General features: G+C 37.1%; 1 protein-coding gene across 6 annotated transcripts in view; it reads right to left on the bottom strand.

Annotated features, from left to right (window-relative positions):
* Window positions 1–22,881, bottom strand: part of STXBP4 (syntaxin binding protein 4) — a 165,621-nt gene that overhangs the window by 46,810 nt on the left and 95,930 nt on the right. For 5 of the 6 annotated variants that reach the window (XM_047706529.1, XM_047706527.1, XM_047706524.1 and 2 more), the window contains 3 exons: window positions 18,046–18,162; window positions 17,494–17,543; window positions 15,102–15,235 (listed from right to left, as the gene is read on the bottom strand). In XM_047706529.1, the coding sequence (XP_047562485.1) occupies window positions 15,102–15,235; window positions 17,494–17,543; window positions 18,046–18,162 (301 nt within the window). Of the gene's footprint in view, window positions 1–1,241; window positions 3,355–15,101; window positions 15,236–17,493; window positions 17,544–18,045; window positions 18,163–22,881 lie in introns of those variants that run through there. The other variant, XM_047706526.1, reaches the window with a different exon arrangement.

The raw sequence follows: 22,881 nt of genomic DNA, 5'->3' as shown, positions 1-22,881 counted from the left end.
AGTCAGGATCCTTGCTCAGCAGGGGGTCTGCTTCTCCCTCTGCCCCTCCCCCCATGCATGTGCGTGCATGCACACTCTCTCATCCTCTCTCTCTTAAATAAACACAATCTTAAAAAGAAAAAAAAGGAAAACAACCTAGAGGGATCATGAGTGATTGACAGTGGTAACAGGGGCTATTATTTTAGATAGATTGGCTAAGAAAAGCTTCTTCAGAAGATGACATTAAAGCTCCCTGAATGTGAAAGTGAGTCTTGTGAAGATCTGAAGAAAGACTGTTCTAGGGAGGTGGAACAGCAAGTACAAAGGCACTGGGGTGGAAATGAATTTGGCATGTTTGAAGAACTACAAAAAAACCAATGTGCCTGGTGTAGTATGAGCAGCGGAAGAGTAGTAGACAATGAGACCAGATAGGGCAGAAATGAAGGACCTTGCAAGCCATGGTAAAGAGTTTGGATCTTATTCTAAGTGTAATGGGAAATGTTTGGGGAGTTTTGACTTAGGAGTGATGGGGTCTGATTCATGCATTAAAGACCACTAGAGAACAGACTATAAGGGAAAGTAATATAGTACTTGTTAAACAAACAAACAAACAAATCCACACCATATTCTTAGGCAATACACATGGCCATTAAGCCACTTTTTGGATTTTTTTTTAAGTAATCTTTACATTCAACATAGGGCTCGAACTCATAACCCGGATATCAAGAGGCACATACTCTAACTGAGCCAGCTGGGTACCCTGAGCCACTTTTTTATAAATGAAAGTTTCAATTCAACAGATATGCAATTTTCTCACTCATAAATAATGACGTTATGAGTTGAAATACTTTCATTTCCTTAGTTTAGATTAAAATAACACCATGTTTCTGAAATGGACAGTAAGCAATGGAGCATATAGGTTTGCTCATTTTCTACTTATATGTTATGTAAATGAAACCAAATCTTTTGGGCATTTTGCCATCAGTAATGTCCAATAGCACAATTAGCAATGAATTAACAAAAGTATTTATAAAAAATTCACAGACTGTGTGTAATGAGGTACAATGGACCAGGCATTCAGTGTGCCAAACAGGAATGAATAATGCTAAATTTATGTTTCCACTAGGGGTCTACAAAGAAGGAAGCTGAAAATAAAATGAATAAAAGATAAAGGCATTTCAATTATTGTCAGGTTATAAAAGGTTTGTACTTTTATGTCATGTGAAGCTAGAGAATGGAGGCATAGCAAATGAGTCTATTATGTCAGTATCACTTGGAGTCAGACAATTAAGCTTTTGGCATCTACCAACACTGAATATGTCGCCTATAAAACTGAACACAACGTGGTAGATTGAGAAGAAAAAAAAAAAGACCATTATGAAATAATCAGTATTCCTATTAGGCTTTTAAGGTTCCTTTTATTTACAAAAAGCAATTCACTCATCTCTGTATTCTCTGGGTTTATTCAAAAAGCAATTCACTCATCTCTGTATTCTCTGGGTTTATTCATTTCCTTCTATGTACATAAATAAATGTCATGCTTGCCTTTTCATTCCCAAAAGCCTAAAAAGGGAAGAGCACCACAGTAGGAATGATGACTTTCTTTCTTACTGGGTTTATGGGTGAGGTAACTTAACATGGAATTCATTCATCAAACAGTCATAGAGAATCAACCATGTGTCAAACACAGTAATAGGTAACAGGAATACTAAGCCAAAAAAGACAACATCACATGGTGAGAAGGGAGAGCTGCTTCTCTGAAGAAGCCTCAAGACAGCATTTCTAACATAACAGCAGCTGTTTCTAGAGGCTGGTGTCTTAATTAAGATTGTAAAAAAGTATCCTTTCTATTTTTTCTTCCAAATTTCCTTCGGTTGGATAGAAAAGAGTCAAAGAGGTGAAGGAGACAGAGAAGAGTCGTCTCATGAGGGGTGTGAAGATTAACTCGAAGCTCTAAATGTAATTCGTATCTCTTATTCTAATGGAATGGGATGCTGTATTCCAGGGAAAATTCTAGCCATGCCACTCTAAAGGTTGTCTCCTCAACTGAGAAGACAGAAGCAAATGACAGTAGTTTATGATACTGATTTTCTATTGCTATGCCAAATGATCAGATATTTGGCAGCTTGGAATAACACACATGTATTTTATTACCTCACAGTTTCTGTGGATCAGGATTCTGGGAAAAGCATAGCCAAGTCTTCTACCTAGGGTCTCACAAGGCTGCAGTCTCATCTGAGGCTTGACTGGGGAAGGTTTTCCTATTGTCAAAAGAATTCAATTCCTTGTGGTTATAGAACTAATAAAGACTTCTGTTCCCCTGGCTATCCACCTGAAGCTGCCTTCAGTTCCTTGCCATATGGGTCTCCCAACATAGCAACTCACTTCTTTGAAGCCAGAAAGGAGTGGGAGACTCTAGCAAAATGGGCACTAAAATCTTGTGCAATGTTAGCATGTATATCTTGTCTTTGCTGTGCTCTACTGGTTAGAAGTAAATCACAGGTCCTGCACATCCTCCATGGGATAGGATCACACAAAAGCATGAACACTGAGAAGGAGGGATCATAGGGACCCTGACTTAAAGAGGGTCTACCACATTACTTAGACTTGTCCCCTCTATGTTAATTTAACATACTGAACCTTCTTTCTTTTTATTATTGCTTCAAATACAGCTCTTCCCATCTTTAAAAATTTTTTAAAGCTGAACTTAATCCTCGCTTTAACATTCATGCCACTATTCTTAAGAGTTCTTGTTAGATCTAGGTTGTTTGTCCAGCTTTTATACATTTGTTTGAACATCTAAGCTTAGCACAGAACTCTAGGAAGTTTTCCTTGATTTATATGTACACTTCTGCCCTTTCCTTCTTGTTGAGACTATAAGGGAAATTCTGAATGGAATTCATTTTTTTAAGATTTATTACTCCACAAGTCACATTGCTACCCATGGTCTCTAAACATTAAGAACAAACCCATTTAACCCAAGTTTAAAATAAAACAAAACTGGAATCTGGAATCTGTGGTATATGTCCAGATATGTACATAATTAAACAATTGCATCCTCTTTAGATTCTCTTAGTAGAACTACAATCCCAGCAGGCGTTACAGTAGTTGAAGTGCTTCCCTATTACAATAGCTTGGCACACACCAGTTAACAATTCACCTTAATGAAAGCATCATCCACACTCTTTTTCTGCCTGGGCTGTTTGAGGTCCACTTTCACAGATTTACTTTGGTTTCTCTCTCTCTCTTTCTCTTTCTTTCTTTCTTTCGTTTTTCTTTTTTCAGCTCTATTGCTCCTTCTGGAACATCACCCCCTTCACATTCATGGATTTCTGACAGGAAAATGCCTGTAGTCTTACGCCCCTTCTACCAGATCTGAAAAAAAAAGGTGTGGTCATTCATGGAAATACTTTTTGGTCACAAATCCCCAGCTGATGGTGTGTAGCACCCACCTAGGGTCTGTATGTATGAGAGAGAAGAGTTAATTCTGTTCTTCCACAGGTCTCTCCTACCTCATGACTGAGCTTTAGCTGTTTACTCTCTACTACAGGGGCATCCTCAACACTGGCAGAGTCTGATCTTAGTGTCTCATACGTAGGTGCTCAACAAATATTTGTGGGAAGAATTGGCCAGTGTCTACTTCCATGTGTAAGTAGATAGTGCTATGTATTAGATTCATTCATAGGGATGGGCATTTATTCTATTTAATAAATTCCTAGAAATGAAACTGAGGTTCAAAGAAAATGTACATTTTTGACTCTCAGAGACAGAGACAGACTATTCTCTACAAGAGCTGAACTGAGTGAAATCTGTCAATGGTGTATAAGTGTGTTGGGGTTTCCTTATGTATTCACTAACACTACAGATATGTGGCTCTCTGGTGAATAAAAATGGCCTCATTTTTTTTTAAAAGATTTTATTTATTTATTTGATAGACAGAGATCACAAGTAGGCAGACAGGCAGGCAGAGAGAGAGGGGGAAGCAGGCTCCCCGCTGAGCAGAGAGCTCGATGCGGGGCTCGATCCCAGGATGCTGGGATCATGACCTGAGCCGAAGGCAGAGTTAACCCATTGAGCCACCCAGGCGCCCCTGGCCTCATTATTTTAAACTCACTCCTAAGTGACATCAAAACATATATACAAACATTCATATATATTAAGATCACTATTAAATAAATTTTAATCACAGTTATAAAATAGAAATATCTCATGAACACCTACTATGTGCCATGTACTGTTCTAAACATTACCTAAATTGTAATGAAGATGATATTCAAGATAGCTATCCTCAAGGAGCTCATATTTTAATAGAAGAGACAGTAAACAAGTAAGCAAACAAATAATACTGTGAAGTCCTACAAAGAGAATAAATTATGGGAGTGAAACAGAGATCTGGAGGTAGAGAGGAGGCCAACATTAAACAGACTGTTGGGGCCCTTGGCTGACTTAGTAGGAAGAACATGTGACCCCTGAACTCAGGGCTGTGAGTCCCAACCCCACGGTGGGTGTAGAGATTAAATAAATAAATAAAACTCTAAAAAAGAAATAGATGGTTATGAAAGTAAACAGGCTGAGGACTGAATGATACCATGAACTGGACCTCTCCATCCATACTGTCCTGTTTTCTCAAGTATCAGGCACTCTCCTGCCTCAGGGCCTTTGCACTTATAATCTGGAACATTCTCCTAGCAGGTATCTATAAGACTTACTCCTTCCTTGTATGGGTGAAATGCCTGTGCAAGTCTAGTTGAAGAGTTTGCAGTGAACTGGTGCTAGCTGTACCCATTCTCAGGTAGTACTGGTACTGCTGTCTTCTATACAAGTTCAGCAAGGCTTCCCTCTCCATTAAAAGACTAGGACATCTGGAGAGCCCTTCTCTACTGCTCCTTTAAAGAATGAAATGTTACTTGGCAACTGTTTTTAGAGGCATTTTAGCACTTGGTTTCTCACATGTTCTCAGTGGAGTAATTTAATAATGATAGATTACACAAATTGACATAAGTAGAGATCTTTCACCACCTTCTAAGGTTTCCAGCTCTCAAAAAAAAAAAGGGGGGGGGAAGGAAAAAAGAAAAGAAAAAAAGATAGGGAGAGAATAGAGAATAGTTTATTGGTTTGTATCAGACAGGGTTTCAGGGACAAAGTAAAATACCCTTTTTACACACTGACCATAAATGATGAAGGTGATAATGAGGAAGATAATGATGATATATGTATTGAGCACCTACCAGATGGGAGCCACTTTATAAACATCATCTTTAATCAGCTAACCTATTCAGATATATTAGTTTTAATCCTCTAAACAACCCTATGAGTTAGCGATATCTCCAATTTCATAGACAAAGAAAATGAGACTCAGGGAGATAACAGAACCCCCAAAGCATAAATCTATTAGGTGGAAGGGCTGATATTTGAACCCTGTGGCATATGGTCTTTTTAATACTATTCTGCCTTTTTACAAGTAACAATGAAACTATCTTTTTGATACAGATATCATTCGGGGTGCAAATAGCTATTTTTTTTAAATGTAAAAACTAAAGGCAATTTCACAAATGTATACTTCATTTTATCCTGTGATATAATGAGCAGTAATGCTCCTTCTTTCCATTTCGTAAATGGAGCAAAAGTGAGGTTGAGGAATTTACCTAAGGTTTAAAAAATCTTGTCCTAGATGCAGGTTTTCTCAATCTCAATGCTCTCTCTCTAGCCTACTTGAACTTTAACTTTCATTAGCATTTGGTGGTTACTATAAAAGAAACAAGAAACACAAATAGCACTGTATAGTCCCAAGACCTAATCATTTTTTTAGTCTAGTTGGTAATGTTGGTAGAATAGTTCATAAAGTCACATACTTTTGAAAAACACTACTAAAGATTCAGTTCTTGACTCTGTATCTTTAGTTTCAAGATCTTTATCAAGGCACATTTATTATTTCTTCTGTATGCATTATTTTGTAAATGGTTTCAAAGAGAGCTTTTTTACTGTAAGTTTTCTATGATGCTTAAAAATTCTTTTACTTTTTTTTTATTTTTTAAAGATTTTATTTATTTATTTGACAGAGAGAGAGATCACAAGTAGATGGAGAGGCAGGCAGAGAGAGAGGGGGAAGCAGATTCCCTGCTGAGCAGAGAGCCTGATACAGGCTCGATTTCAGGATCTTGAGATCATGACCTGAGCTGAAAGCAGACACTTAACCCACTAAGCAACCCAGGGACCCCTCTTTTAATTTTAAAAAGGATGCTTTGAATTTCAGAATTAACAAATGCTCACTCCAAAAAAAAAAAGAGAAAAATTAAACAATATAAAGATTTCTAATAAAAAACCAAACAAACCCACAGATATTTTCCCAATCTGACCTCCTGAGAAAAATATTGCTATCAATGAGTTAGGCTGGAATCTATACCTGTTTAGAAGCTATTAAAGCTCTTTTTATTCATAATATTTTTTATTCATAATATTTGTAAGTCATGAAAATTAGTTAAGCTGAGGTAAATTTTGGTCAATGATTCTAATTAAAATAAAAAATGAACTCTAATGAAACAATCTTATATTTATATAAATGCTTTATATTTACAAAGCACTTTTATACTAGTTCACTCAATCCTTGAAACAACCTTATTAGGAAGACTGTATCCCCACCTTCCAGACTGAAAGCCAAGACTCCAAGAGGTCATCGTAACTTATCAAATCTAAGACACCACTGAGAATACCAAACTTTGCCATTTTATATGCTAAAAAACAAAACAAAACAAAAACAGAAATGCCAATTTAGTTGTGACATAATGACCTAAGTGGATTCTGTGAGACTCACAGGACTTAATATTAGAAGACCTTAGTCAGGGGTCTGGCATTACCCTTTAAGCGTGTGACTGAGGCAAACCTTTTCTTTTCCCCTCCTAAAAATAAACGTTTACTCAGCATCTGAAGCGTGCTTAGGGAAACAAAGCCAAGGAGAACATGAAGTAGTTGGTACACATCAGAAACGGGTAAGGTAAACCATTTAAGTTCTCTGAGCCTTGATCTTTTCATATCTTTTAAATTAGAAAACAATAATGCCTATCTCTCAGGGTTGCCTTGAGGACATGGATGAAAAATAGTACTTTCAAACTACCTGTGGCATTATTATCTTTAAATATATTTATTTGTAGTAGTAATATTAATACTCTACGGTTCACGGCAGGAACTTCTGATCTACACTGGTGTATCATATTAAATCATTATTAAAGCCGTTCCTGCACACGACAGCTACTGCCACTGTCTCCCTTGAGATGAGCTGTTAATACTCTGTCCTCATATGAACTCTGGAGAATACCTTTTCATTAACCCGAAAGAATGTATTCCGTTTGGATGAGGACATTTTCAGGCCTCGAGGGAAAATATTTCTTTCTGGCATCATTCGCATTTTGCTTGTCGGGTTATAGGATTGAAACATGAGCCCCATGGTAGACTATCACTGCAGTCAGTTCTAATTGTAAAGGAACTGGAGTTCCATTTTTCCGGAAGAGAGATGGTGTACTACACTCAAACATCATTGCCTTCTGGAAGTTTCGAAGCAGTCCTTGTCTTTTTTCTTTTCTTTTTTTTTTTTTACCTTTCTGTTGAACATCATTCTATGTTTCCATGTTAGTGCGAAGGTATATAGGCTTTTCCCTGAATAAATCCTAGATATTGCATATCCTGCAATCCCCTTGACAACTCTATTCCTGCCTGGTGGGAGGAATTGAGTCTTGTTCATCTGGACATGTCTTCATAGCTTCCAGCTGCTGGCAGTATATGTGATTAAAGTATGTATCTGAAATATTTCCCTGGAAATGGTCTTCTAGGAAGACCATGTGGTAGCTCTGGGATTGATTCACACTAGGTATTTTGTGTCTAGGCTAAATACTGGAAATATGGTGGCTTTCTGATTTTATGGCTGGCAAGCTGTATTATATCTGCTTCTTATGGACCAACAGAAAATAGTAGAGAGTTACAGATTTGGCATTGTTACATAACTTTAGCATTTCAACTCTCAGGAATTTGTTTAATGAAAAAGGCAAATACCCAAGAATTAATGTGCAGAAGGAGCAACAGGAAAATATGCGATAGTTAGAGATCCCAGATGACAAGAGAACTGGTTTGTGCATCTGGACTTTGGACCCAGTCTGCACATGAATATCAAGTTTAAATATGAATACTGAATTTCAGGTGTTCCAAAATGTGATATACAGTGATGAACTACTGAATCTCTTCTTAAAAATGAATATTTGTTCCTTGCTACTCAAACTCAGCCCCAACTACTATTCTGTTCCCTGTCAATCGCTGTAACCACCAACCAGTCTTCCTGCGTTCTTTACTCTTGCTACTCCTATAGCCCAGTTTCAAACAAATGCCTGGATCATCTTTTATTTTTTTTATTTTTTATTTTTTTTAAAGATTTTATTTATTTATTTGACACAGAGAGATCACAAGTAGACAGAGAGGCAGGCAGAGAGAGAGAGAGAGGGAAGCAGGCTCCCCGCTGAGCAGAGAGCCCGATGTGGGACTCGATCCCAGGACCCTGAGATCATGACCTGAGCCGAAGGCAGCGGCTTAACCCACTGAGCCACCCAGGCGCCCCTGGATCATCTTTTAAAATGTAGATCAGATCAGGTTTTTTTCTCCTGCTTAAAGCCATCAGGGGCTCTTATGACACTCAAAAGAAAATCCACCTCTGAAGCAAATAATACATTATATTTTAAGGAAAAAAAAAAAAAAAAAAAGAACATGAAAATCCAAACTCCTTAACATGTTGTTCAAATCCCTGCGTGGTCTTGCTCCGCTCTACATTTCCACCCTTATCTCATGCTTACTTGTCTGTTCCCTCCTACGTATCAGAAACCCAGGCTTTCTTCTGTCCCTCCAATATGTCAAGATTGCTCCTACCTCAAGGCTTTAGGATTTGGCCAAAAAAAAAAAAAAAAAAAATCTCTTCCCATAGATTTTCTCCTGGCTGAATCTTGGCTCAAAAGTCACCTCTTCAAAGAGGCTTAGGATTCCCACTCCTACATCATCTGGTTTTATTGTATGCGTAATAGTCATTGCTGTCTGGAATTATTTACAGACTTGCTAACTTGTTTGTCCAATTCTACCCTTACAATGTACCTAAGCAGCTTAACAGCAAGGACTTTGTAAGCTAGTACCCCACTGCCTAGGTCAGGGTCAGGCTGATCGCAGACACTCAATAAATAGTTCATGAAGGAAAGAAGTAATAAGTCTAAATGGCTATATCTTTTCTTACATGAGGTATTTCTCTCTCCCTTTTTTTTTTTTTTTTTTTTTTTTTTTACCCTGGAAATAAAACTGTGCCAGGAAAGAAATTACTTATTTTTATTGAAGCGAATAATAATTTGCTCATGTAAAGCAAAATTAAATAACCCAAGCCCAGTTTCCTTTCCAGAGATCACCCGAGATTACATTCGATACATTTTCTTAATGGAACATCACAGCAGTGACCTACTTTCAAATTGCAACAATACAAGAGAATATGTGAGTTCATGGTTTTCCTTGAATGGTGTGACAATACCAGTATTTACAACAGGTATTATCTAGCTCTGAACGATCAAACCACTAGAGAACAGGTTCAACTCACTACAAAAACAGATGAAACGACATTAGAGTCACATAAACTATCCCCTTATGCTTGGAACAATCTGTCCCAATTCTAGGAGAAAAAAGATATATATATATATATATATAGCAATGATAACTTTATGAAGAAGGAAATACTATAATGCCCATTCTAAACAGGATAGCTGACTTTCACAAAAAAATCTATAGTTTTTCCTTTGATAAACTCATGTTAGTTAATAAAAATATGTGTGGGGGGAATAAGAGAAGCAGTGATGATAGTATGAGACCTAGACTAAGTACAATGAGAAATGCTGTATCAAGTCTGACTCCTAAAAGGAAAAAAAAAAAAAAAAACTATTACAAAGTCCTTCAAATGTGCAGTACAACATTTCCCCTTTTTCTCATAAAACGTTTTCCCATCTGCCTAAATAACTTCTAATTAGCGTCAGAATTTAAAGACAAAAAGCAGCTATTACTGACATTCTTATTTTAAAAGCTAAAATACTGCCAGTTTCAGACAGGAACACCTGAATTGACGGGGGAAGGTTCCATAGACAAATCTATATAATCACCTGGTCATTGTCTAGTAGGGGTAAACTTCACCTTTGTTTTCAACTGGCTGAGTGAAAATTACAGGATTATTCAACCAATTTTTAACAGTTGAACATCTTTATTTCTGCCATTAAAAGAAATGCTGTGATGCAAATAATTATCTATGTATTTTTATGCACATTGCTCATTATTTTCTTTGCAAAATACCAACAGGTGGGATTATTGAGTTAAAATACATGACCATTAAAATATTATTTCAACTTTCAAAAAGACTTTTCAAATAGGTATTTTAAAAGCTCTTGATACATAGTGCAAAACTGATTCCCAGGGACGTTGTGCCAAATTATATTCCCACCTGTAGTGGATGAGAATATTTACTTTCAACTTTAATTAGTGGCAGGCCCAGATGGCTCCTAAATTGGATGGATTTTTTTTTTTTTTTTTAATGCCTAATATATAACTTAAGAAAGTGCATTCTCCACAGGAAGATTCCTGCTCCTTGCTTCCTTTGCTCAGGCATCACTTGGGTCCTCGTGGGTGTAGAAACCTTGGCTCCAGCTGCTCATCTCAATCCCGTGAATCTCTGAAGCTTAAGGGCTCACTTATCATTACAGTTTTACCCTCTGTTCTTGGTGCAGAGAGACGTGCATTTCTTGGTTTTCATCTTTTAAATACACAAACATAATTTTAAATGTCATTTCTAAGTGTAGGAGCAGAATGGGGAGGTTTTGGCATGAGATCACTCTGCCATCTTGGTAGATGGTAGTCTATTCTGAATCCTGACAGCTCTATTTTCTTGCTTTAATACTGTGGACTTTTTCAGGATCATATACTGGTATGCTGATGGATATATATATTTGTTTAAAAGATCTTGAATGAAATGTGTGTGCATATATATATATATATATATATACACACACACATAATAAATGCATAAACATAAAAAACATAACACACACATGCATGTGTATATGTGTGTGTGTGATGTATTTCTCTTTATAAAAGCTTGAATTTAGAGGATTCTCTACTCAGAATTGGTTTTTGACCTTTGAAAGGATGCGTGGACCCTGTGGCTGCACTGACATTCAACCAAGTAGTTGTTGGTGTTACCCTCTCGCAGCTCTGGCAGGGAGCTGGCCAGCGTGCCCTTCTGTTGTGAGTAGAAGGATGATGCAGCAATCTGAGGGGAGTGAGAGGTGAGCCAGGACCAGAGGTGGCTGTCAAGAGCACTGTGGCATCTGGTGCAGAAGCCACTGTCCCGGGCTTCCTTTCCTATGTGCCCCAGTGCATGTCAGATGTCAAGTATGTCTACACTGCCTAAAGGACCAAGCCCCAGTTGGCCTTCTGCTTGACACAGAATCTGTGAATCGTGAGGATTTCAAAAATGCCACTGACTCACAAGATAAAAGAAGAAAAAGAGCCCAGTTACCGCCATCGCCAGTCGTTGGCTTTATTCATTACCCCTTCAAATCAGAATGCATTAAGGACTGTCCTCCTGCCACAGTGACCTCCAGTTACTCCCACAATCGCGACTATTGTTCAAAAGGGGGGCTAACAAGTTGGTGGTTCGTGTTTTCACTGTATGTGGTCCTACCTGCCCTATCGAAAACTTTTTGGGCTTTGCCTGTAATGACTATTGCTTTTGAAGATTTCTACTCTATTTTTACACTACATTTATCATTTCTTTGGGAATTTTGAAGGAACTTAAGATGCCTGGGATTGGCTGCCAATTTACCAGGAAGTCAGTAAGTTCTTATAAAAGACCTCCTATGGAATATCTGGCCAGATATTATTTTATTATGCATTTTAAAAACAGAACTGCAGGGGAGTCTGGGTGGCTCCAATGCTAGGCGTCTGCCTTCAGCTCAGGTCAGGATCCCAGGGTCTGGGGGTTAGAGCCCCACACTGGGCTCCCTGCTCTGCAGGCTTCTGCTTCTCCCTCTGCTACTCCCCCTGCTTGTTCCCTGTCAAATAAATAAAATCTTAAAAAAAAAAACACAAAAAACAAAAAACTGCTTCTTCCTGCTTTTGTTACAGGATTATTTTGTCAATCTAGATGTTGGCCGAAGACGGCAGTTCAAAACAAGTAGCTCTTTCAAATAAAGATTACACTAACACATTACGATACTGACTATGCAAATATTGATGGAGATCGACATAAGCACCTCTAAGGGTTCCAATACCAATTGAAAAATGCCTATTTGTCTATATAACATTTCAGTGGAGGCAGTATAATGGAACACACCTAAGTTTTGTTATAGTTAGCAATAAACAACTGAAAGATAAGCTGCTGATTCAGACACTTAACCACGGTTTCCTGTGATGGTTACATTCTAACTCAAAGTTGAAAGTCACATTAAATGTTATATATTAAGAAAAGCTCTCATCTACTCTATTTTCAAATGGCTCCATACTAAAAGATTTAGACAATAATGACTTAATACTCCGCACAGAGGAAAAAGTACATTTAAATGAGCTGCTTTAAATAATAGTAAGAATGTGGTGCCAGCATTAGCAGCACCAGCAGCGGTGATGTCCACTGTGGACTATCTTCGACTACCGGGTGCTTGGTTAGCCACTTCCCAAGTATCTCACTTGATCCCCCAATCCTGTCACTTCAGATATTGTGAGCTCCACCTTTCACATGGCGAGAGAGAACCAGAGATGAAGCCATTTGCCCAGTGGAGTTGGCTGGCTAACTGGGATGCTCCCTGGGACACCTCCAGGGATCTGCAGGGCTTCTGCAGAACACTGTGGGTTCAGATTGGTCCTCTGGGCTGCCTCCAGGAGCACCAGACTTCTCCATTGCTAGAGGCATCCTGACGAGAGCTGAAGGGCCAGGTTTGCAAGGCTATAGGAAGCATTAGTGTTCTCTACATTAAGATCCTACATCTTAAGTGGGGGTTTATGCACACGCTGAAGATGGATGCAAATGTGTGTGATTGCACATGTCTGGGAATAGGGCTTCTGTGAGATTTCAGTGGAGGCCACCATCCAAAAAAAGGTTCAGAATTATCTCCTACATATTCCCCAGGGACTGGTTTTAAGCTATAATACCCAAGAAATCTGATTCTCATTTCTGAGGAAATCCCATCGTATAACATCCCAGAGTATACTTATGCTAAGAAGAAAGTAGAGGTAATTACCCAAGAGAAAATTCCAAATTGTTACTTGAGATAAGCAGACAGTCACACCAAAGGAAATGAGGTTAGAGACTGCAGTTGAATTATCTACCTCATGGTAGTGATTTTCTGCTTTTCATTACATACAGAAAAAACCTACTGCATAAAGAAAAAGAAAAACGAGCTGAGTTTATCTGAATTATCAGACATAAAAAGACATGTCGTAAAAATTATAAAAGGACTGGGAATATATGCCAATATTAGCAATTATATTTCTACATAAAAAGACAATGCAGAAACTACTTGTTAGTTTAAACAGCAGACTTGGTACAATCTTATGACAGATAAAAAGTGCAGATGGAATTTTTCACTTTTCTTCCAAAGAAGTTCTGCTGAATTTCAAATATTTTCTTTGAATAATCATGTTTGACAAATGTAAAGGTTAGTGTTAGTGAGGTAATTAAAACTGATGATCGCAATGTCCGCTGGGCTATGTGTGTGTGTGCAGGTGTTTCCCTCCACTGTTCCCACCCTCACTTAAAAATGTCTAATATATAAAATTCTGAGTATACATATAATACATTAGAACTGATTATTTTCATCTACTCTGAAACCTACAGAATTTGTTTACATAAAGAGTTCTTATAGGGTTTTTGAAATATAATTTTTGATTTTTTAAAAATGTAATAGGTTATACAAAATTAAGAACAAAAGACCTCACTGCAGAAATTGAGCAGATACTATTAGAGGCATGTCTTTCAAACCTCTTTTTGTGACATAGTTTTGAAGTTAAAAATTACCCCCAAAGGGTCTTTAAAAAGGAAGCCAAACCATTTGCTACCTAGGACTTTACTCAAAACTTGGATACTTCGTTAACAAAGAATTTCATCTGTGCCTCTCCACACATAGATTTTTATATGTTCCCAGCATAGGGAAGATTAAGAGTGGCAAACAGGGATAGTGGAATGGGAGAGGCCAACCGGCAGACAGACTGACATCGAGGGAACAGACATAAGAACAAACAGATAAAAACGGAGACTAAATCCATGAAGAGCCAAAAGTGCTGGGAGGCAGTAGGAGGGAAGCATGGCAATATCCAATCATGTAAGCTCTCCCCAAGGATCTCCCTGTGTGCTGGGTTGTTGGAAGTTACTTAGCCAGTTGCCCTGCTTCTCTTTCTAGCCCAGTGCTGACTCTGGGGGTATCCAGTGACAGATCATGCAGTTCTTTTAAGAAAGGTATTCTCTTGGCCCTGGCTTAGGAGTAAATGCCTGAGCCAGCAGCTCTGATGAGGAGGGAACTGGTTCAGCTATTCCACCGCCCTTTAATTAATTACCCTGCCGACTGTCCAAGGGTCTGTTCCTAGTTTTCCCTGCCCGTGATCCTGGAAGTTTTTTCATGGTTCTACTTAACTCACTGTTTCAGCAGTTTTGTTGTTCATCTTTATTGTGTTTTGGGGTCTTTTGCTCAGCTGGGCTGTACCTTCAATTTTATCCTATCTATTGCATATGATTCAAAAATTCCTCAATGTGGGTTCTAATCTTTGAGGTTTCTAGTGCTGCCGTGGATTTATTTTTCTGTTTATTCTCCCATTTCAAAAAGACTTTGGATGGAAGTAGAGGTAATCAGCTATCTTCTCTTGGAAGCCATTTCAGGCACTTTAAATAAAGTAAATATTCTCCCCCTACAATTAGTGTATTAAGATTTTTTTTTATCAATTAGCTATTAATTTTACTGTAGGCAAACCAACACATTTAACAAAATTAAACGGTCAAGCTTAGTATTTCTTTTTGTTCTGTTAAATAAATTACTAAAGAAAAAAAGAGAAAAAAAAGTGAAAAATTGCAGAAAACTTACAATCCATGTCAAGAATGGCCCGAACAGATTTAACGAGCTCCTTAGATTCAAGAGCCAGCGTTGCTGGGATGTTACGTCCATTCCTTCCCAGTGGTGTAAGAGAAGTCTGAGAAGCTAACATGGCTCCTCTTTCACTGTGAGAGCAGAAACATAAAGTTGAACTTATCATTCAATAAATAACATCTATTTTGACTTAATCTGAATTCTTATGTATAAAAATATTTGTACTCCTGGGAATAGTGTATTCTTACAGCCATAAAATGAAGTAATCACAAAACATTTGTTTTCAGTTCTTTATTAGGTAACAAAGACATATTTAAAGAATTAGATTGACATCATAATAAGGAGGAATAAATCATTTCTTGGGCTTATTTTGTGAGTGTTTATGTTACGCTAACATGATGTAGTCTTTAGTTTTGTAAAAATTCAAATGAAGCATTAAACAGAAGATAGAGTATATTAAAAAGACTGAGCCATGGGGCGCCTGGGGGTTCAGTTGGTTAGGTTAAGCATCGGCCTTTGGCTCAGGTCCTGGGATCGAGACCCACATGGGGCTCCCTACTCAGCGGGTAGCCTACTTCTACCTCTGCCCTGCTGCTCCCCCTGTTCGTGCTCTCTCTCTCTAAAAGAAATAAATAAAATCTTTTTTAAAAAAAGGACTGAACCATATTTTTCTAGAGTTTAAATTTCCAAGATGTGGTGAAAATTTGCTTAATATTGTTTTTTAAGGTTAACCTTTCTTCTTGAACCAGTTTAAGGCAAGGGTAGGCTCTGGCTTTTAAAGATTTATTTATTTATTTGACAGACAGAGATCACAAGTAGGCAGAGAGACAGGCAGAGAGAGAGAGAGGAGGAAGCAGGCTCCCTGCTGAGCAGAGAGCCTGATGCGGGGCTCGATCCCAGGACCCTGAGATCATGACCTGAGCCGAAGGCAGAGGCTTTAACCCACTGAGCCACCCAGGTGCCCAGGCTCTGGCTTTTAAATAGCCATTTTTAACCTTCATATTTAATGCCAAAACTTCTGAAATATTATTCAAGGGCATGAGACCTTGATGCTTGGGATGGGGGATATACCTAAACACACAAGGGGAATCTGCTTGCTAAGTATTTTAAATTCTTATTGAAAATAATTATCATGAAATTCACATAATTACCTTACATCATTACCAGCATGGATAGCAATAAAATGTCAGATTTTTCATTAGAATAAGGCATGACAATAAAATGAATTTTAAAATGTTCTATTATCGCATAACATATGGAATAATCAAATTACTATGTTGTACACCTGAAACTAATATACATTGTATGTCAACTATATTTCAGTAATAAAATATTTTTAGAAGTATACTACCATAGACATTCTTCTAAAGTAAAAAAAATGCCATGTGAAACCCTAAAATATAATAAGAACACAAAGATTCAACTTCATTTATTTATAAAAAGATTTTATTTATTTATTTGGCAGAGAGAGATCACAAGTAGGCAGAGAAGCAGGCAGAGAGAGAGGAAGGGAAGCAGGCTCCCCGTGAGCAGAGAGCCTGATGCGGGGCTCGATCCCAGGACCCTGGAATCATGACCTGAGCCAAAGGCAGAGGCTTTAACCCACTGAGCCACCCATGTGCCCCATCAACTTCATTTATTAAACTGCTGTTTTTATAGTGAAGGGCAGAGTCTTCCTGTTTCTGCAAGCCTGTATTGCTAGAAGTAGAAATACATTGCTAGTGGCAGCTATTATAAGATGAGGGAAAAAACTGCTTTGAAAATGTATGAACAGGAAACTTTCTTTTGTCTATCTTTCATTATGTATCAAAATGACCATAAACTTGCAGTTTGAAATACATAAATCTTATTAGTAAGTTTGTAGCTCTTAGTAAGAAACTTTAAATTGGAAACAAACTGTGAATAATAACAAAACCAAGGTATATCCTCCAAGTGTATTCCTTTTATTTGTGTCTACTGAATGTTGAAAATGAAAGAAACTGATTGCACGAACATGTTTTATAAAATTCTGTTTGCCATAACAACTTATCTGCTGGCTTGAGCCTGACCTTTCAAGTAATTTTTATTCATACACAGGATGAATTCATTACAGAACTTCAAGGTAATCCCATTTTTACAGAATTCCTGACAAAAACAATATAGGTGATTCCTACCTCAATTTTCAAGTTCTAGGTTATAATGACTGGCTAAATCCCTCCAGGAATTTCTTTTACAGAGATGGGGTCAAAACAACATGTCCTTGTATCTGTTTCCACAAAACATGAAAAAACAGCATCCAGTAGGAGTTATGTCACATTTTAAGATTATTTAAGAGATTTTGGTATTTTAATCACAATTACCAAATGAAAAACGTAATCATACTCTACAGAAAACACATAAATATTCTTACCTTAAATTTGATAAAGGAGAAGTATTATCAGAAAATAATTCTTGAATAGTCTAGAGACAAACAAGACAGTAAAGGAGATTTTAAGTTTGATATTTTTAGGATGTCTTTTCTTATTTAACTAATATTTAAAACCTCCCCCCCTCTTCCCAATCCCAATTGATTAAAAGGTGTTTCTATTACATGGGGGAAAAATCAATTACATTGACACGGAACTCTACTCGGATGTGTAATAACTATGGAAACATTTCTTTATAGGGTAAATATTTATCAAATAACGTTTACATAGTATTAAGAGTTTTGAGAAAGTGTTGATTAAAACATAGTGTATATTTGGGATCATGTTATTCTATCTCAATTATTTCTCTTAACAATCTATTGGTTAGCTGGTCTTTTCATTATCTATGCAATTTTAAAACTGACTATAAGTTAGCATTGTTATTTTGAGGCAGAGAATGTTTCAATAGCCACCAAACACTAAGACACTTGTCTATATGTCAATCATCTACAGATATTTTAAAAATGGACATAAAGTAATATAATGGGAAAGTTTACCTCTACAAAATGAAGAAGCTTTTCAGTGGATGCCTCAAAAGTTTTTCGAGCCATTTCTGATTTTCGCAATTGGCAGTCGAGTACTGTAATTCTCTTTTTTAACTCCTGAACACTTTCCTGGACAGAGGTATTAAAAAGAAGGTTTTATTCATTTCTTTGATTTTTACATCAGTGGCTCCTATTTTCAGTTTTTACTAACTGATACCAACATTACCATATTATTTATTTTCTCTCACTGTATTTATCTTCTGATCTGGGGAGACATTTAACTAATTGCATATTTAGAAGTTAAACTGCACAGGGATGCTGCAAATTTTATGAGATAAGCTATAAATGACTTTGTTGATTCTTACAGTAAAATACATTTAAATTAAGTTTATCGGGTTTTTTTGTTTTGTTTTGTTTTTTACAATATGGCTTGCCAGCTGCTGACAGAAATTGCTACCAGTGTGGTACAATGAAAATTGCTGAAGATATACATATATATTTAACGTAATATGTCCAATGTAAAGCTGAGCTGGCAAGGGAGTAAAGGAATCCCATGGACAGTAAAGGAATTCCATGAAGACAAACAACAACAATGCTGGGTGAACTCAGTCATTAGAGTAAGCATGCAGTGCAGCATAATTTGTTCTGAGGGTACATCTTTAGGCACAGATGGCAAACGAGAGAACTTTAATGGGTGAATTGGAAAGAAACAAACCTTACAGAAGTAAATATATGATTTTGATTTTGGTTCTGGCAAGTGGGTTAAAAAAAGTCTCCCCTATAACTTCTAATCACAAGCCCCCACTCAAGAAGGTTTGAGGTCATAATTTGTATTACCCATGTATCCTGTAAATTTGTAAGCTTAAATTTTAGTTTAAAACAGTCCCAGACTGGTAGAAGCAAACACAAAACTTCCATGGAGGGATATTTTCTAAACTCAGATCCCAAAGAATGTGTACATATAATGTGTCAAAAGAACATGACTTCAGGAGATAAGCGACCATGAACAAAAGTCAGCTGAAGGAAATAAATTATAGACACATAAAGACAACAGATACTGTAATGATCAGATACAGACCAAAATGTTTAATGTCTTAAAAAATATGGAGGAATTTAAAACATAACAAAGGGAAAAGAAACTATAAAAATAGATCCATAGGACATAAAATAATGATTCTTAAAAATAAAAATATAATCAAAATTAAAAGATCATTTATGGATTTAATATTCAATTAGATATAGTTGAAAAGAGAATGGGTAAACTGGAAGGCAGAGCCAAAGAAGGTTCTCATAATGTACCAGAAAAATAAAAATGGAAAATATAAAAGAAGGAGAAGAAGCAAGGAGAATATAACTAGATGAAGATCTAGCATACTCCCCATCTGAATTACACATGAGGGTTCAGAAAGAATGAAGGAGAAACTGCTCAGTATAATTTGGGGTTTTTCAGAAATAACAAAAGACACTGTTCCTCAGACCAGGAAGCTCAGTGAATCTCAAACAACATAAATAAAAATAAGTCAATACATGACTCATAGTCAAACTGCTGAATACTGAAGATAAAAAGATTTGAAAATCATCTAGAAAGAAACAACGGACTGCAAACAAATAACAGATTGACTGCTGATACTGCAACCATGGAATAAAAACACTGAAAGAAATTAAATGCCAACTTACTTTAAATGTAGCAAAAACGTATTTCAAGAGCAAGAGTTCAATAAAGATGTTTTCAGACCAACAAAACTGAAGAGAATTTGTTACCAACAGATCCTCATTAAACACATTTCTAAAACATGTACTTCAGGAAGGAAATAATTTTAGCAAGAAGGTCTGAGATGCAAAAAGAATGCTGAACATAAAAATGGTAAACATGGGCATCTATTTAAATAAAGGTTGACAGCACAAAATGAACTATAATAGTGTCTAATTTATGGTGGTAAAAGTCAAGAAAGAACTAAAATGCTGACAAAAATAGAAATTAAGTAGGAAGGGATGATAGGATTTATGTTTTAAAGTGCTCATAATATTTAGAAAAAGGTGAAAGCTAGTGATTAGTTTTATAGTTTATGTTAAAACAGAATGTTAAAATTTCTAAGATAATCATTAAAACTTAGAAACGGAGTGCATACCTTCTAGCCTTGTGGAAGGAAATAAATGGAATGGGAATTGGGAAAACAGGAGAAATCTGAACCAACTGAAAAAACAAACAAACACGTAACAGATGACAACTAAAAAAATAATCAAAAAAACTCAGGACACATAAAATGCATAAATTAAAAGATGGTAGAAATGAAGTCAAGTTCATTAGCAAATAAAAGAGTATAAATGGAAGGATTTTTTCAACTAACGGTCAAAAATCACTAAGACAAGGAAAAAATTCAGATATATGTTGTTTTCCACACACACACAATTGAAACATAAGGACACTGCAAAATTAGAAGTAAAAGAAGGGAAAACACACAGAGGTAATTACCAAAAGAAAGCTGCTGTAACTATTTTAATATCAATCAAAAATAAATATTAGGGGGAAAAAAGATTGCTAAATTGAAGAGTCACAACATTCCATAAAGGATGATAATGTAATTCTAAGCTTATCTGTTGCTAAAAAATATTACTTCAAAATATATAAATTAAAAAAAAAAACGGAGATTTTAATGCATTTCTCTGACAAGGAAATTAAAATGATTAGAGAAGAACTGAACTCTACAGATAATGACCCCGATCTTGTAGACTATAGAAAATGATACATCAAAAAACTGCAGAATTCCTTTCAAGCTCACTTTGAAATGTGTGAACACTGGTCACATAGTAAACCGTGAAGCAGCCATCAACAAATTTTAGAGTTAGCATGCTATAGACTAGATTCTCTGGTCACAGTGCAATTAACCTTTCTGTGCCTCACTGGTGTTCATTAATAAAGACTCAATCATAAATATGTAAATTTTCCCCAATTAATCAATATATTTAATGCACTTTCAGTAAAAGTTCCAATAAAAGTTCCAATAGTTTCTTTTTTTTTTTTCCCTTTTGGTTGAATATATAAGCCAAGTCTAAAATACATATAAAAGAGATCAAAGGGTCATGTAGCCAACATACTTTTATTTATTTATTTATTTATAAAGATTTTATTTATTTATTTGACAGAGATCACAAGTAGGCAAAGAGGCAGGCAGAGACAGAGAGAGGGGGAAACAGGCTCCCTGCCAAGCAGAGAGCCCGATGTGGGGCTTGATCCCAGAACCCTGGGCACCCAGGCCAACATACTTTTAAAGGAAAAGAACTAGATAGGGTGATCAGATAATCAATTCTTACTATAAAAGTAAGTAACCAACACAGTGTATTATTGGCACAATAACATACAAATAAACCAATGAAAGACAACAAAGGGCCCTCAGTAAGACAGACACACATGAAATCTTGATATGCGACAGAGCTGATCTACAGATCAATCAGGAAACAAGAGACTTGAATAAATGGTGCTGGGATAGTTCATTCACTTAGAATAGTCAGAATAAAATGGATCCCCACCCACACATAATGCCACAGAACCAACGACAGAAGGATCAAAACTTTAAAACTTTTATTTTTTAAAAGATTTTCTTTATGGGGCGCCTGGGTGGCTCAGTGGGTTAAAACCTCTGCCTTTGGCTCAGGTCATGATCTCAGGGTCCTGGGATCGAGCCCCGCATCGGGCTCTCTGCTCAGCGGGGAGCCTGCTTCCCCCTCTCTCTCTGCCTGCCTCTCTGCCTATGTATGATCTCTGTCTGTCAAATAAATAAATAAAATTTAAAAAAAAAGATTTTCTTTATTTGAGAGAGAGAGACAGAGAAAGCATGTGCATGAGTGGGGGGCCTGGAGGGGCAGAGGGAGGAGCAGACTCCCCACTGAGCAGGGAGCTGACAAAGGGCTCAATCCCAGGACCCTGAGATCATGACCTGAGCTGAAGGCAGACACTTCACTGACTGAGCCACCCATATGCCCCCAAAACTTTAAAACCTTGAGAAGCAAATATCAAAGGATATCTTTGGGAATGGAAGACCTTCTAAAAAGACAGGAGGGAAAGCACTGATAAGTTCAACTATCTGAAAACCAATGTTTATCTTACCATTGGGGGAAAGGCAAGCCATAAATTTGAGAAAAGCCTTCAATAACATGTAACTTAATATAGGGTTAGGAACTGGAACATATATGTACAATCACTACATATTAATACAAAAAGAATAACTCAATGGGAAAAAAATGGTTGAAAGTAACGAAGAGGGGCGCCTGGGTGGCTCAGTGGGTTAAGCCACTGCCTTCGGCTCAGGTCATGATCTCGGAGTCCTGGGATCAAGTCCCGCATCGGGCTCTCTGCTCAGCAGGGAGCCTGCTTCCTCCTGTCTCTCTGCCTGCCTCTCTGCCTGCTTGTGATCTCTCTCTGTCAAATAAATAAATAAAATCTTAAAAAAAAAAAAAAAAGAAAGTAACGAAGAGGCATTTCACAAAGAAATACAAATGCTTAACAAGTATATAAATATATGCTCAACTGGCTACCTGGGCCAGGGGGAAAAGCCCTGGTGTACAGCATCTGGGGGTGTAAATACCTCTTCCCTGGCTGATTTCAAGCTACCAACCTGATAGCGCTCAATAAGCCATTAAGAAGAGATGCCCACATTCGCCAACCGTGAGCCGGGGCCAGCTGGTCCCAGCATGCCAGTGGCTTCAAGTCATTAGTAACCAGGGAAATCCAAATTAAACCACAATGAGATCTCCTTATCACACCTACCCAGATTGATATAAATTAAAAGGAAATGAAAACAAAGTGTCGGCAAGGGTATGGGGTGAACGGTATCTCTCATTCACTACTGG

This window comes from Lutra lutra, chromosome 16, assembly GCF_902655055.1.
Source record: "Lutra lutra chromosome 16, mLutLut1.2, whole genome shotgun sequence".
Taxonomy (NCBI): Eukaryota; Metazoa; Chordata; class Mammalia; order Carnivora; family Mustelidae; genus Lutra; species Lutra lutra.
This window is presented reverse-complemented; position numbering and strand designations above follow the sequence as displayed.